Below are 15739 nucleotides of genomic sequence, written 5' to 3' on the forward strand. Positions count from 1 at the left end.
ATAAATAAATAAATAAATAAATAAATAAATAAATAAAAATTAGACTGGGCGGAGTGGCTCACATCTGCAATCCCAGCACTTCGGGAGGCCGAGGCGGGCAGATCACCTGAGGTCAGGAGTTCGAGACCAGCCTGGCCAATGGAGTAAAACACTGTCTCTACTAAAAATAAAAAAATTAGCTGGGAATGGTGGCAGGCGCCTGTAATCCCAGCTACTCAGGAGGCTGAGGCAGGAGAATCACTTGAACCCAGAAGGCGGAGGTTACAGTAAGCGGAGATCACGCCATTGCACTCCAGCCTGGGCAACAAGAGCGAAACACCATCTCAATAAATAAATAAATAAGCTCAACTGCTAGCTGCATGAATCAAAAGCTAAAGATTCAAATAGCATCCTGTATTCGCCAAACCTCCCAGCTAAGGGAGAAAGCCCTCTATAGTTCAAGATAGATGTGCAGGATAACAAAATGTCCTTATCTAGTCTAAGGCACAGCTGGGTCACATTTCCATGTAAGAAAGGAAGAGGAGCAGGTCTCAGAAACTGGAGGCGGGACACGGTAGCTCACACACGTCATCCAAACACTTTGGAAGGCTGAGGTGGGCGGATCACTTGATCCCAGGAGTTCAAAACCAGCCTGGGCAACATAGCAAAACCCCATCTCTACAAAGATTGCAAAAATTAGCCAGGCATGGTGGCAAACCTATAGTCCCCTGCCACTTGGGGGGCTGAGGTGGGAGGACTGCTTGAGCCCAGGAGGTCAAGGCTGCAGTGAGCCATGACTGCTGCCACTGCACTCTCCAGCCTGGATGTGAGACTCTGTCTCAGAAACAAAGAAACAGAAAGAAAGAAACTCAAAATGATAGAATAGTTTTCATGCTGAATTTAGCAGCCCCAGTTTGTGATCAGATCTCAAAATTCTTATAGTGTACTGTGTTACACAGCACCACTACATGCACAGATGTTACTTTCTCCCCAAACCATTACAGCAGCCCAGGCAGCCAGAAATATCCTCACTTAAGCAGGGTGGTTCTTTTTACTATGATCTCTACTTTTGTTTCTGTTTGTAGTTTTATATTTTGAAAAATTTAATCTACATTTGCCCCACTCCCAGCCCCTTCAGGTGTTTTCTTTTCTTTTCTTTTCTTTTTGAGACAGAGTTTTGCTCTTGTCACCCAGGCTGGAGTGCAGTGGCCCGAACTCAGCTCACTGCAATCTCCGCCTCCCAGGTTCAAACGATTCTCCTGCCTCAGCCTCCCAAATAGTTGGCATTACAGGTGCCTGCCACCACGCCCAGCTTCAGGCTTTTTTTTCAAACCACAGGTACATTTATCACTTTTACCTAAATAGCTTTTTGTAAAAGGACCACAAATGCTACTTCCATGAGGATTTAGGCAAGAAACAAATGGGTGAACCAGGACAAACAGTCTGCAATGTCCTATACAGCATTAGTATAGACTAAGGACCACGTACAAAGAAATGACCTGGTGCACCTGTTACAAAGGTGGAATCCTAGGTCTTGGATACACTAACTCTGAACCTCCAACTCAGGCTGTGAAGCCCAGGATTCTGCATCATTAACAAACACCCTAGGAAACTATTTTACCCGGCCCTTCACCCCTCCCATTTCCAACCCCAGCCCACCTCTACCAAATTTTCCAATTTAAAGCACCATTTTATACTTTCCTCTACCTCATACACAACTAAAAAATAGGAAAGGGGTGCTGTTTTATAAAAACTGCACACTACACATATTGTGCAACTTGCATTTTCCACCTTATCAAGCATCTCTCTTATTTTCCGTCTAAAGAACTTTTCCATCCTAAAGTTTCAGCAACTAGTTCCTCATCTGGATAACATTTATTCAGGAACTAATTTCAGCTACTGAATTTTACCTACTGATTTTATGTACCTGCTGATTAGCATCAGAGTTTCCAATTACAAAGGTTCATAAAATACTGAAATAGTGTTGGTATGAAATCCATGTAAATCATGACTAGATTCTTATTAAAATTTAGTAACAAAATTACCCAGCCCAAAATCTCCTGGGGCTAGGCAGTTGTTTGTAGTTAATTAATCCTGAGGGGAGTTTATTACTGAACTTCTTATAGGCAGTACAATTAAATGTTTATATGCAAATCAGGCATTGTTTTCTGTCTGCTGGAAACTATGGATATAAAGTCCAAAAAGCTAATGGGCTTTGTTAACACACTGCAAACTGCAGCACATTTACACATACACCATGTGATTCATAAAATTAAGACATCAGATTCCATAAAACTCAGCAGCTTATTATGCAATTCGGAGAACTAAAAACTCAGAAATTTCTTAATAAACTATGTGCCAAAATACCAAACATAATATACCCAAATATTTATGAGAAAACAAATTATTACCATGACATTCATAAATAAGGTAACTTTATGTCTGAGGTTTCATTTTCAAAATAAATAAATAAAAAGGTGGGAAAAATATGGCAGAAAACGAAGAATTGATAAAGCTGAACAGTGGGTTAGTGTTCATTATATTTTGTTCTATTCTCTTCTGTACGTTAAAATATTTCATAAAAGGTAATCTGGGCCAGGCATGGGGGCTCACAATGGTAATGCCAGCACTTTGGGAGGCCTAGGCGGGTAGATCACGAGGTCAGGAGTTCAGGACCAGCCTAGCCAAGACGGTGAAACCACATCTCTACTAAAAATATAAAAATTAACCAAGCGAGTGTCTGGAATCCCAGTTACTCAGGAGGCTGAGTCAGAGAACTGCTTGAACCCCAGAGGCAGAGGATGCAGTGAGCCGAGATCGCACCACTGCACTCCAACCTAGGCGACAGAGCAAGACTCCATCTCAAATAAATAAATTAATCAATAAGAAGGTAATAAGGCTGGGCACTTTGGAATGCTCAGGCAGGCAGATCACTTGAGTTCACAAGTTCAAGGCCAGCCTGAGCAATATGACGAAACCCTGTCTCTACAAAAAAAATACAAAAATTAGTCAGACAAAAATACAAAAATCAGTCACTACAGGTGCACACCTGTAGTCCCAGATACTCAGGAGGCTGAGGTCAGAGGATGGCTTGAGCCCAGGAGGTAGAGGCTGCAGTCAGCTGAGATCACACCACTGTACTCTAGCCTGGGTGTTAACAGCCAGGCCTTGTCTCTAAATAAGTAAATAAACAAATAAGTCATCTGTAGAAGTCATTAAAAGTAATTTTCCAAATTTTTCTCTCCCCTATCCATGCCAGCCAAGGTTTGTAAAATTCCACTTCATATTCTGCATCTCTGGGAATGACAATGTTGTCTCTAACTCCGTATCTTCAAAGCCAACACTAAGTTACAGCCTGGTGTGTAAGTATTCCTGTAATTTCTTAAATATAAACTGACTAAAAATGTGCAAATAGATCATTTCTGACAACAAATGATCAATGCATAAAATTTCTTGGCAACTGGCCAAGTGCAGTGGCTCATGCCTGTAATCCCAGCACTTTGGGGAAGTCAAAGCAGCTGGATCACTTGAGATCAGGAGTTCAAAGCCAGCCTGACCAACAATGAAACCCTGTCTTCACTAAAAACACAAAAATTAGCTAGGCATGGTGGTGGCATGCCTATAATCCCAGCTACTCGGGAGGCTGAGGCACGAGAATCGCTTGAACCTGGGAGGTGGAGGTTGCAGTGAGCCAAGATGACGCCACTGCAATCCAGCCTGGGTAACAGAGTGAGACTTCACCTCCAAAAAAAAGGGGGGGCTGGCAACTATGAAAATAAAAAATGAGAGAACGCACCACTGCACTCCCGCATGGGCAACAAGAGTATCGCTTGAGTCTGGGAGGCAGAGGTTGCAGTGAGCCAAGATGACGCCACTGCAATCCAGCCTGGGTAACAGAGTGAGACTTCACCTTCAAAAAAAAGGGGGGTTGGCAACTATGAAAATAAAAAATGGGCTGGGCGCAGTGGCTCAAGCCTGTAATCCCAGCACTTTGGGAGGCCGAGGCGGGCGGATCACGAGGTCAGGAGATCGAGACCATCCTGGCTAACATGGTGAAACCCCATCTCTACTAAAAAATACAAAAAACTAGCCAGGCGAGGTGGCGCGCGCCTGTAGTCCCAGCTACTCGGGAGGCTGAGGCAGAAGTATTGCTTGAACCCGGGAGGCGGAGCTTGCAGTGAGCTGAGATGTGACTGCACTCCAGCCTGGGCAACAGAGCCAGACTCCGTCTCAAAAACAAAAACAAACAAACAAAAAAACACTAGGGGGTAAACATCTATACCTAGCAATAGGATTGCTGGATCCTATAGTAAATAAATGTTTACCTTTATAAGAAACTTAGAAAGCCTTTTTGATGGATTTACTTCTCCAAGTTTAAAAGCAGAGGAGAGCAGAATGTGTAACAGAAAAAGAAGAATTTTGAGAGATGAAATGGAGGAGAGAGATATTAAGGGAACAAGTAAGATAAAGAGAAGCTGGGACAAGTGAGGTTAGTAAAATTCCAATTCTGTGGTAGTAGAAAAAGGAGTACAGAGGTAGAAATAGGTGATATGGATTACCTAACTACCTGATTTTCTGGATGAAAGCCACATTTCTGTTCCCTGCCTCAACCTCTCCCCTACTTCCATCTTTAGTAAAACCCACTCACTGGGGGTAGGGTAGGGATATATGCTCGGACTCTTAGCTATTGACTATGAAATCTTAAAAAGAACTGATTCCCTATCATGACACTATATTTAGAATCCTAAAATTGAAGTTACGGGTAGTCCTTAAAATCCTGAGTTGTCATATCCAAGTGTAGTTTTTAAAAATGTCTTAAACAAGAGATCAGAGCACCTACTGAAGTGTTTATCAGACTTGCATTTACCAAAGAGCCATGCTAAAGGAAAAGTCTTGATGGTATATGGTCAAAATGAGGTTTTCTTAAATTGGTCATCTTATTTTTAAGATATGTGTATAACTGTGTGTCATACAAAACAGGTAGCAGTTAGGCTTGTTAGAAAAATGAAGAGTAGGCCAGGCTCAGTGGCTCACACCTGTAATCCCAGCACTTTGGGAGGCTGAGGCAGGCAGATCACCTGACGTCGGGAGTTCGAGACCAGCCTGACCAACATGGAGAAACCCCGTCTCTACTAAAAATACAAAAGTAGCTGGGCGTGGTGGCGCATGCCTGTAATTCCAGCTACTCCGGAGGCTGAGGCAGGAGAATCGCTTGAATCCAGGAGGCAGAGCTTACAGTGAGCCGAGATCACACCATTGCACTCCAGCCTGGGCAACGAGAGCAAACCTCCGTTTCAAAAAAAAAAGAAAGAAAAAACAAAACAAAACTGAAGAGTGTATTTATTGCCATTAAAATTATGGTGGGGGGAGAACCAGAATGTACAAATCCTTTTTAAGATTTCCTTCCCAGGGCCAAGCGCAGTGGCTCACGCCTGGAATCCCAGCACTTTGGGAGGCCAAGGCAGGCAGATCACAAGGTCAGGAACTCGAGACCATCCTGGATAACACGGTAAAACCCCATCTCTATTAAAATATAAAAAAATTAGCCGAGTGTGGTGGCGGGCACCTGTAGTCCCAGCTACTAGGGAGGCAGAAGCAGGAGAATGGCATGAACCCAGGAGGTGGAACTTGCAGTGAGCCGAGATCGTGCCACTGCACTCCAGTCTGGGCGACAGAGCGAGACTCCGTCTCAAANACTTTGGGAGGCCAAGGCAGGCAGATCACAAGGTCAGGAACTCGAGACCATCCTGGATAACACGGTAAAACCCCATCTCTATTAAAAATATAAAAAAATTAGCCGAGTGTGGTGGCGGGCACCTGTAGTCCCAGCTACTAGGGAGGCAGAAGCAGGAGAATGGCATGAACCCAGGAGGTGGAACTTGCAGTGAGCCGAGATCGTGCCACTGCACTCCAGTCTGGGCGACAGAGCGAGACTCCGTCTCAAAAAAAAAAAAAAAAAAAAAAAGCTTTCCTTCCTGGCCGGGCATGGTAGCTCACGCCTACAATCCCAGCACTTTGGTAGATGGAGGTGGGTGAATCACCTGAGGTCAAGAGTTCAAGATCAGCCTGGCCAACATAGTGAAACACTGTCTCTACTAAAAATACAAAAATTAGCCAAGCATGGTAGCAGGTGCCTGTGGTCACAGCTACGCAGGAGGCTGAGGCAAAAGAATTGCTTGAACCCGGAAGGCAAAGGTTGTAGTGAGCTGAGATCACACCATTGCACTCCAGCCTGGACGACAGTGAGACTCGGTCTCAAAAAAAAAAAAGGATTTCCTTCCCATGACTAACACAATCTAAACCTGAAGTATGATTTCAGAACTATGCTCATACCTAGAGTCAATAATTTTCTGGGTGCTTCCATTGCTTGTGGACCCCCTAACATCTTGATTGCAGCAGTAATGGGAAGGAGGGAACCAGTTTTGACTGCCATTTTCCCCAATTCCTCCAGACTGTGGGAAACCACACGACAAAGGTTCTGCAACAAATGAAGTGCAAGGAAAAAGAAAGAGACAGAGGAGGAACCTATGAACTGAAAAAGATTTAGGAGATAAATCACTCAATCACAATGTACTGTGAAATGAAAAAGATGTAAGAGAAACCAACCAATCAAAATGTATCAGTTTTCTTGGCAGCCTGACTGAAACTGAAAACAAAGTTTAAAAGAATGGGTAAAACAGAACATTGACTAGGTATTTTATTATTTTAATTTTAGGTGTAACTATGGTATTATCTTTTTAAGTCCTTACATTTTAGAAATACACACTGAAATACTTATGGACAAAGTGGTACGTCTAAGATCTGCTTCAAAATAATGGGAAGAGTAGAAGGGACCAGTGTACAAATTAAACAAAGTTGGCCTAAGCTTGGAACCGTTGAAGCTAGGTGATAAGTATATGAGGGATTCATTTTACTACTCACTGTACTTTTTTGTTTTGTTATTTTGTTTTGAGACGGACTCTCACTCTGTTGCCCAGGCTGAAATGCAGTGGCACGATCTCAGCTCACTGCAACCTCCACCTCCCGGTTCAAAAGATTCTCCTTGAGCCTCCCAAGTAGCTGGGATTACAGGCACACACCACCAAGTCCAGCTAATTTTTGTATTTTCAGTAGAGACGGGGTTTCACCATGTTGGCCAAGCTCAAACTCCTGACCGCACGCAATCCATCCGCATCGACCTCCCAAACTGGGATTACAGGCATAAGCCACCGTACCTGGTCTGTTGTTTTGTTTTTTTGAGATGGAGTCCTGCTCTGTTGCCCAGGTTGGAGTACAGTGGCATGATCAAGGCTCACTGCAACGTCCACCTCCTGGGTTCAAGCAATTTTCCTACCTCAGCCCTACTAGTAGCTGGGATTACAGGTGCGCACCATCACGCCCAGCTAATTTTTGTATTTTTTAGGAGAGACAGGGTTTCGCCACGTTGGCCAGGCTGGTCTCAAACCCCTGACCTCAGGTGATCCACCAGCCTCAGCCTCCCAATGTGCTGGGATTACAGGCATGAGCCACTGTGCCCAGCCGTTTTGTTTTCTAGAAACTGGGTCTGACTCTGTTGCCCAGGCTGGAGCACAGTGGCACCATCATAGCTCACTGCAGCCTCCCCTCAATCTCCTGGGCTCAAGATAGATTCTCCCACCTCAGCCTCCCAAGTAGCTGGGACGACAGGCACACACCACCACACCTGGCTAACTTGTATTTTTTTTTTGTAGAGACAGGGTCTCATCATATTGCCCGGCCAATCTTGAACTCCTGAGCTCAAGCCATCCGCCCAGGCATGCCACCGCACCAGCCGCTCTCTACTTTTCTGTATGTCTGCAGTCTCAAGCAATCCTCCTGTCTTGGCTTCCCAAAATGCTGGGATTACATGCGTGAGCAACCCCTGGCCTCCTGTATTTTAAAACTCAGACCTACATATCAAACTCTTGAGAAAAACAACTCATACCACTGATAGCAGAAGGTCACATCTGATACAACTATTTAACTGCTCCCCACCAATTCTGTCCCTCTGATCTCCCCTCCTCTGCCTTTTCTTCTTCTTCTTCTTCTTCTTCTTTTTTTTTTCTGAGACAGAGTTTCACTCAGTCGCCCAGGCTGGAGTGCAGTGGCGTGATCTCAGCTCACTGCAAACTCTGCCTCCTGGGTTCAAGTGATTCTCCTGCCTCAGCCTCCTGAGTAGCTGGGATCACAGGCGCACATCACCATGCCCGGATAATTTTTTTGTATTTTTAGTATGGGGGGGTTTCACCATGTTGGCCAGGCTGGTCTGGAACTCCAGACCTCGGGTGATCTGCCCACCTCGGCCTCCGAAAGTGCTGGGATTATTGGTGTGAGACACCGTGACCAACCCTTTTCTTCTTTCTAAGCCTTAGATCATGCTAAACCCAACTTGTAGCACTTCTTCCTCCTTGATGCTTCTTGATTTTTCATTTTTCATCTGTATTATGTTCAATGTTCTAATCACTGCTCATTACATGTTACAGAGATACTGCCCTCAGATGTTAAATCTCTCACCTACACCTTTTAATGTGGTCCCCAAGTGATATCTATTCTCCTTCAGCCAGATGTAACTGGTGAACAAGTATTTCCCAAATACGAGACTTCTAAAAGACAACACAGAAAAACAGGAAGTATATTCTGAATCCCAACCCTCAACTTTTTCATTAAACAAAACTCCAATAGGACAACTATAATATAAATCATTTTACTGAGCACTACAAACAATACTGATAAATTGATTCCCAAATGATTAATTCTATTAAAAAAAAATTTCAAGGCCAGGCATTGTGGCTCACACCTGTAATCCTAGCACGGTGGGAGACCAAGGCAGGAGGACTGCTTTAGCCCGGGAGTTCGAGATCAGCCTGGGTAACATAGCAAGTTCCCATATCTAAAAAAAAATTGTAAAAATTAGCTAGGCATGGTGGCACACGCCTGTAGTTGTAGCTACTTGGGAGGTTGAAATGGGAGAATCGCTTGAGCCCAGCAGTTGTAGGTTAAGTGAGCTATGATCACGCCACTGTACTCCAACCTGGGCAACAGGGCAAGACCCGGTCTTAAAAATAAACACAGGAAAAAAATATATATAACAGCAAGATACACAATAACAAAACTATAACTATTCCAGCCACTTATCAAGCAAAGAATTAGGGAAAAACTTTTTCAGCTTGGTGATGTACCAAAAAATCTAATTCAAAGGATTAGTGGCAAAACAAGCTTGATACACAGGATTTTTTATTAACCCATTTTTCCCCTTACAAAACAGAGAAGAATATGTGTTCCCTATTTGTTTGCCAAAGTCAGCAGTATCTGAAGAACTGCTGGATGGCAAGATTATGCATATTCATAACCATACATCTGACACAATTTAATATGCGGGAAGATCTAAAAGATTTTATCCGATTTGAGTAAGTCCAGCTCTTTTTATATTTCAATCCTGGAAAGCATAAGCCACATTGGCCAGGGTAAAATATAATCAGACTGGTTAAAGAGGATGTGAGGCCTGATCCTAATGGAAATGTTTGAAAGGGTTCAGGCACTGTGGCTCATGCCAGCAATCCCAGCACTTTGGGAGGCCAAGGTGGGAGGATCAGTTGTGATCAAGAGTTTGAGACCAGCCTGGCCAACATGGCGAAACCCTGTCTCTAAAACTACAAAAATCAGTCAGGTGTGGTGGCGCATGCCTGTGATCCCAGTACTCGGGAGGCTGAAGCAGGAGAATCACCTGAACCTAAAAGGCGGAGGTTGCTGTGAGCTGAGATTGCACCACTGCACTTCAGCCTGGGCAACAGAGCAAGACTCTATCTCAAAATAAAAATAAAAATAAGAAATAAAAAAATAAATGTTTGGAAAGAATATAACAGCAAAATAAATAAATAGTTACCAGTTTATTTCAATCTCGGAGCTAAGTAGAAGAGAAAATCTTAACACAATAGACTACTCTAAGCAATATAACATTTATACTGAGTGCTATAGCAGCACTGCCCCTAAAAGCATTAATTCTGCTTCAGTTTATCAAAAATGGCTTAACAAGAGAAAACAGTGATGGACCATGAATAACCAGAGTTCCACCAAGAAAATGTCATTAGGAAGGAAGCAAGAAGCTATGTCAGTATTATGTGTATTTCTACTAAACATTTATTATCCCCTGACTTATATCCCATAGGGATGGGCACAGACAGTGTTCAAGTATTGAATGTTCTGCTTTTTTTTTTTTTTTTTTTTGAGACGGAGCTTGCTCCTCCACCCAGGCTGGAGTGCTGTGCCGGATCCTCAGCTCACTGCAAGCCTCCGGCTCCCGGGTTTACCCAATCCTCTGCCTCAGCTCCTGAGAGCTGGGATACAGGCGCCCACCACCCGCCGGTGTTTTTGTATTTTAGTAGAGACGGGGTTTCACCGTGTTACCAGGTGGTCCCTCGATCTCCTGACCTTGTGATCCGCCCGTCTCGGCCTCCCAAAGTGCTGGGATTACAGGCTTGAGCCACCGCGCCCGGCCTGTTCTGCTATTTTCTTATGGCATCACTTAATTCACATTGACAGAATAATCTCAAAAATAACAAGTTTGGATAATGAATAGCAATAGACCAAAGTTTTTAGCTGGGTTTCTAAAAAATTCAGAAAACTGAACAGAACTTTGATTTTCCTGTTTGAGAGCATCTTATACTGACGCTGCCAATAAATATCAAAGCTGTACTATCAATATCCCCAAATGAATAACCTCCTGAATGAACAAAACAGCACATCTTTATATTTTCTACTTATTTTTCAAAAGGTTATATTTGAGATAGTCTAAAGAAAAATAATAAGGCCTAAGAACACTGAGAGCATTTAAATCCTAAATACCTAAAATAATACTGGTATTAAAGCCATTGCCAATTCATTAGCATGTCTGATAAACAGCAGAAAGCTGGACTTCAGGTCCTCTAGGTGACCCCACGATTCAAAGCCATTCACATTCTGGTCCTAAACCAACCTTTACAGATTCATTTATTTCTTTTCTCCTTGCACCCACTGTTCCTGCCACAGTGGACTACTATTTAAACACACCTTTCACGATTCAATACCTTGTTACAAGATGTTCTCAGGCTCAGATGTCCTTCCCGATTTAAAACTGATCCTTTTAAAACAGGGACATGTAACCTCTTCAGTGAAATAACCCTAAGCATAATAATTCCGTTATCCAGGTTCCCAGAACATGTTGCTTCTTGTTCTACTTAAGCATGCATTTGGCCTCATGAGAGAATGAGGACATACACATCTGTTTCCCCTATCTGACTGTAAAATTTTGGATGGCCTCAGTCTGTTACCTCTCACAGACTAATACCGAGCCAAATACCCAGAAAGAACATATGAAACGAAAGTGAATTAGAAGTCTCGTTCTCAGTGAAAATCTCGGATTCCAAGTCAGAAATCAAAGAATGCAGTTCCAACTTCCCATGCCTCGTCTTTTCTGAAAAGTGATCCCGTTTCCTGTCATCTCTGGATATTTCCTAATGAACTATTCCCATTCCCAACGTTTTCCTAATTTGCACACTCTGCATTCCATAAAACGATCAACTAGCTTGAAAGCTTCGGCCATCAATGAAAGTAATTTATCTTTTCCTTTTCCATCTGGCTCTTCCAATAACCAGTCTCCAAAGAAAAAGATCAATATTATACTAAAAGTGACTAAGGGAGGGAAAATAACTACCAGATTTTATCCCCAAATCGTTTCGTGCAAGAAAAATAAGCAAGTAACACTGACGCTTGAACACACACGGGGGCAGGAGTAATGGAATCTCGGTTTAACCAAATTCGATTCAGTCCTGTCGGAAAAGCGGCTGCCGTATTTCAGTGCTTTTCTGATCCTCTTCTGCATAAACTATGCGGACGACAGTGTCGACAGGCGAGTGAGACTTTCTCCCCACGCCCGCTTCCCAGATCCCTTGCCCACGAATCCTACTGAGGAAGCCGCTTAAACGAGGCTCTCTGGTCAGAGAAGAGAAGCTACTCTGAAGTAGCAGGTCCCAAACACTGAACAAAGCGCCTGTCGGGGGTGTAAGAGGAGGACGCCATTACGCGGGGCAGTGGCCTACACCGCTGGCGCGGAGGAGACGACCCTTGGCCCCGAAACGCGGGCTCGGCTCCCATGAAAGAAACCATAGGAAAAGGCAAAATCCTAGGAAGAAAGGCTCTCAGTAGGCTAGCAACCAAGAAAACACGTAAGCAGGGAAAGACCGCTTACCTTCGTGAGTCTTGGCGATCTTCGCCATTTTGTCCACTCGAACACACTGACGGAACTGGCGCTCCCAAGAACTTCCGCTCGTCGCCGCCGCCACGGAGAAAAAAATAGCAGGGGGCTGCACTCTGCGCGTGCGCCAAACAGGAGCGCGCTCCGTCGGGTGACACGTGACACAGCTGCCACCTAGAGGGAACCGCGAGGTGCATTGTGGGTGGGGGAGGAGTCACGGTTGGGTCCTGAAGCCGCCTGCGTGGTGACCCCGGAAATCCTCGGGCTAAGCCGTAAGATCCTTAAGTGAGTAACTTTGCCCTGGAGGAAAGTGGATTCTACGAGGGGAGTTAAGAACAGACATTGAGTCCCAGCTACTCTGGAGGCTGAGGTGGGAGCATCGCTTGAGCCCAGGAGTTCAAGGCTGCCGTGAGCCGTAATCGTGTCGCGCCACTATACTCCAGCCTCCAGCCCGGGCGACAGAGCAAGACCCCGAGACCCCTCCCATAAAAAGAATGAACACTGTACGAAACACTGCGGTTTCAGAGCTGGAAGAGACCTTAGACGTTCAATCCCTTTTCCCACAATTCACCAGAAGAGCTCGAGGAAAACTGTACCTTGCAGCTGTCTCAGTCTTTACAGTGCTTAGTTACAAAGACAGTCTTAACAGTCTCATCTTTCGCCCTGTAATTCAAGGTCATTTTTCATTCTTTCTGTTTAATAATTGCAAATAATTTGGGTAAGAATTTCGTTGAGCCTCACAAATCGTTATTGAGTTGCACAGTGAGAATCTTGCCACCCTTTTAAAGCCTTTTAACTTTATGGGTTCTTAGAAAACCACTCATCGTCATTATTAACATTCATTAAATGTTTCTCTTAAATCCTAGACGGTATTCCTAAATCAGGAATTTTAATAGATCAGAATGCAGTCTGTTTTCCTAGACATCAATTAAAATATCATAACCTTGTGCTGTCACACTGATCTTGGACTTCGATGATGAAAAAGAAAGGCTCAGAAAGATGGGTCCCGGAAGCAGCCCAGGAAAACAGGTAGTTATCGGCCGGGCGCGGTGGCTCAAGCCTGTAATCCCAGCACTTTGGGAGGCCGAGACGGGCGGATCACGAGGTCAGGAGATCGAGACCATCCTGGCTAACACGGTGAAACCCCGTCTCTACTAAAAAATACAAAAAACTAGCCGGGCGAGGTGGCGGGCGCCTGTAGTTCCAGCTACTCGGGAGGCTGAGGCAGGAGAATGGCGTAAACCCAGGAGGCGGAGCTTGCAGTGAGCTGAGATCCGGCCACTGCACTCCAGCCCGGGCGACAGAGCCAGACTCAGTCTCAAAAAAAAAAAAAGAAAACAGGTAGTTATCAAGGTTAGAGCCATCACAAAGAAAGGAGTACCTCGCTATGTGATAAACCTACAACCCAAATACTAACCATACTATGGTCATTATGGTCGTTTGAAGGGAGGGAAATGGTATGGGTGTATTCCTCTTGCAGAAAGACCCCATGTTTACTTTGAGTACAGTGAGGAGCCATTTTCCTGAGGCTAGGGGTAGGCGGGAGATATATGGACAATGACACTGGACTGAGAGCTTAAGATAACCTGTCCCTGGTGACTCCTGACCTGCAGCCTTGCTCCCTCTTTCGCTCTCACAGACTCCCGTCTTTGGATCAGGTGACACAAACGATTTTTTTTCTGTTTTTTTGACACAGAGTCCTGGTTTGTTGCCCAAACTGGAGGGCAGTGGTGCGATCACAGCTCAACTTAACTTCGACCTTAAGGTTCAAGAGACTCTCCTGCCTCAGTCTCAAGAGTAGCTAGTACCACAAATATGGGCCACCATACCCAGCTAATATTTTATTTTTTGTAGAATGAGATCTTACTGTATTGCCCAGGCTGGTCTTAAAGTCTTGACCTCAAGCAGTCCTCCTGCCTCAGACTCCCAAAGTGCTGGGATTACAGGCGTGAGCCACCACTGATTTTTATTAGCATCAGTAAAAGAATAAATTTGATAAATTAAAATTTTTGGCCAAGCGTGGTGGCTCACACCTGTAATCCCAGCGCTTTGGGAGGCCAAGGCGGGCGGACCAGGAGGTCAGGAGTTCAAGACCAGCCTGACCAACACAGTGAAACACCATCTCTACTAAAAACACAAAAATTAGCCGCGCATAGTGGCATGTGCCTGTAATCCCAGCTACTCAGGAGGCTGAGGCAAGAGAATCGCTTGAACCCGGGAGGCAGAGTTTGCAGTGAGAGGAGATCACGCTACTGCACTCCAGCCAAAGGGAGACTCCGTCTCAAAAAAAAAATGCGATGGTTAATTTTAAGTGTCAACTTGACTGGATTAAGGAATACCTAGAAACCTGGTAAAGCTATTTTTGTGGTGTGTCTGTATGGGTATTTCCAGATATTAGCGTGTGAGTACAAGTGGGCTAGGTGGGGAAGATCTGCCCTCCGTGTGGCCAAGTACCATCCAGTCTGATGGGGACCCCAGGAAGAACAGAAGCAGAGAAAAGGTGAAAATGTCAGTTCATGCACCAACGCTGGCTACATCCATTCTTCCTCCATTGTTGTTTTTGGACAACAACCCCAAGCTGCTCAGCCTTTGGAATAATGGATTTATACCAGCAGCACCCCACCCCCACACCTTTCTCCTGGTTCTCAGGCCTTCAGCCTTGGACTGAGTTACATTATTATCTTCGTTGGTTCTAAACCTTGGGACTTGGACTGACCTACCAGAATCTCAGGGCCTCCCGCTTGCACATGGCCTGTCAAGGAACTTAGTCTCCAAAACTGCAGGAGCCAGTTTCCCTAATAAATCCCAATGTGATAGTTCTTATTCAATAGGCCCACTTCTTTAGTTTTGCTTTGTTTTTAGATATGGGGTCTTGCTCTGTTGCCCCAGCTATAGTGCAGTGGCTCACTCCAGCCTCAAACTCCTGGGCTCTGGTGATTCTCCCAACTCAGCCTCCTGAGTACCTAGGATTACAGGTGCACACCACCATGCCCAGCTACTTTTTGATTTTTTGTTTTGTTTTGTTTGAGACAGTCTTACTCTTTCACCCAAGCTGGAGTGCAGTGGCGCGATCTCAGCTCACTGTAACCTTTGCCTCCCTAGTAGCTGGGACCATAGATGTGCGCCACCACACCCAGCTAATTTTTGTATTTTTTAGTAGAAACAAGGCTTTGCCATGTTGGCCAAGCTGGTCTTGAACGCCTGGATTCAAGTGACCCACCGACATCAGCCTCCCAAAGTGCTGGGATTACAGTTGTGAGCCACCTCACCTGCCTACTTTTTAAATTTTTTGTAGAGACAGGATCTTGCTGTTTTGCCTAGGCTAATCTCGAACACCTAGCCTCAAGTGATCTTCCCACCTGAGCCTCTCAAAGTGCTGAGATTACAGGCAGGAGCCCCTTAACCAACTTTGAGAACTTGGGAAATAAGATGTGGTGGGTCCTTGCCACTGTGAGCCAGACCTGGGTGAGAACTTGATGTGTGACCCGGCCCCTATATACACCCACTCTAATAGGATATTATGACACTTTGGAT

General features: G+C 44.7%; 1 protein-coding gene across 1 annotated transcript in view; it reads right to left on the bottom strand.

The window, feature by feature from the left end:
* Positions 1-12318, bottom strand: part of SF3B1 (splicing factor 3b subunit 1) — a 51950-nt gene extending 39632 nt beyond the window's left edge. Inside the window, 1 exon segment of the mRNA XM_017869308.1 lies at positions 12200-12318. Coding sequence (XP_017724797.1) covers positions 12200-12227 — 28 coding nt within the window. The 5' untranslated portion in view covers positions 12228-12318.
* Between the last annotated feature and the right edge of the window lie 3421 nt (positions 12319-15739).

This window comes from Rhinopithecus bieti, unplaced genomic scaffold (assembly GCF_001698545.2).
Source record: "Rhinopithecus bieti isolate Rb0 unplaced genomic scaffold, ASM169854v2 scaffold_2572, whole genome shotgun sequence".
In the NCBI taxonomy this organism is placed as follows: Eukaryota; Metazoa; Chordata; class Mammalia; order Primates; family Cercopithecidae; genus Rhinopithecus; species Rhinopithecus bieti.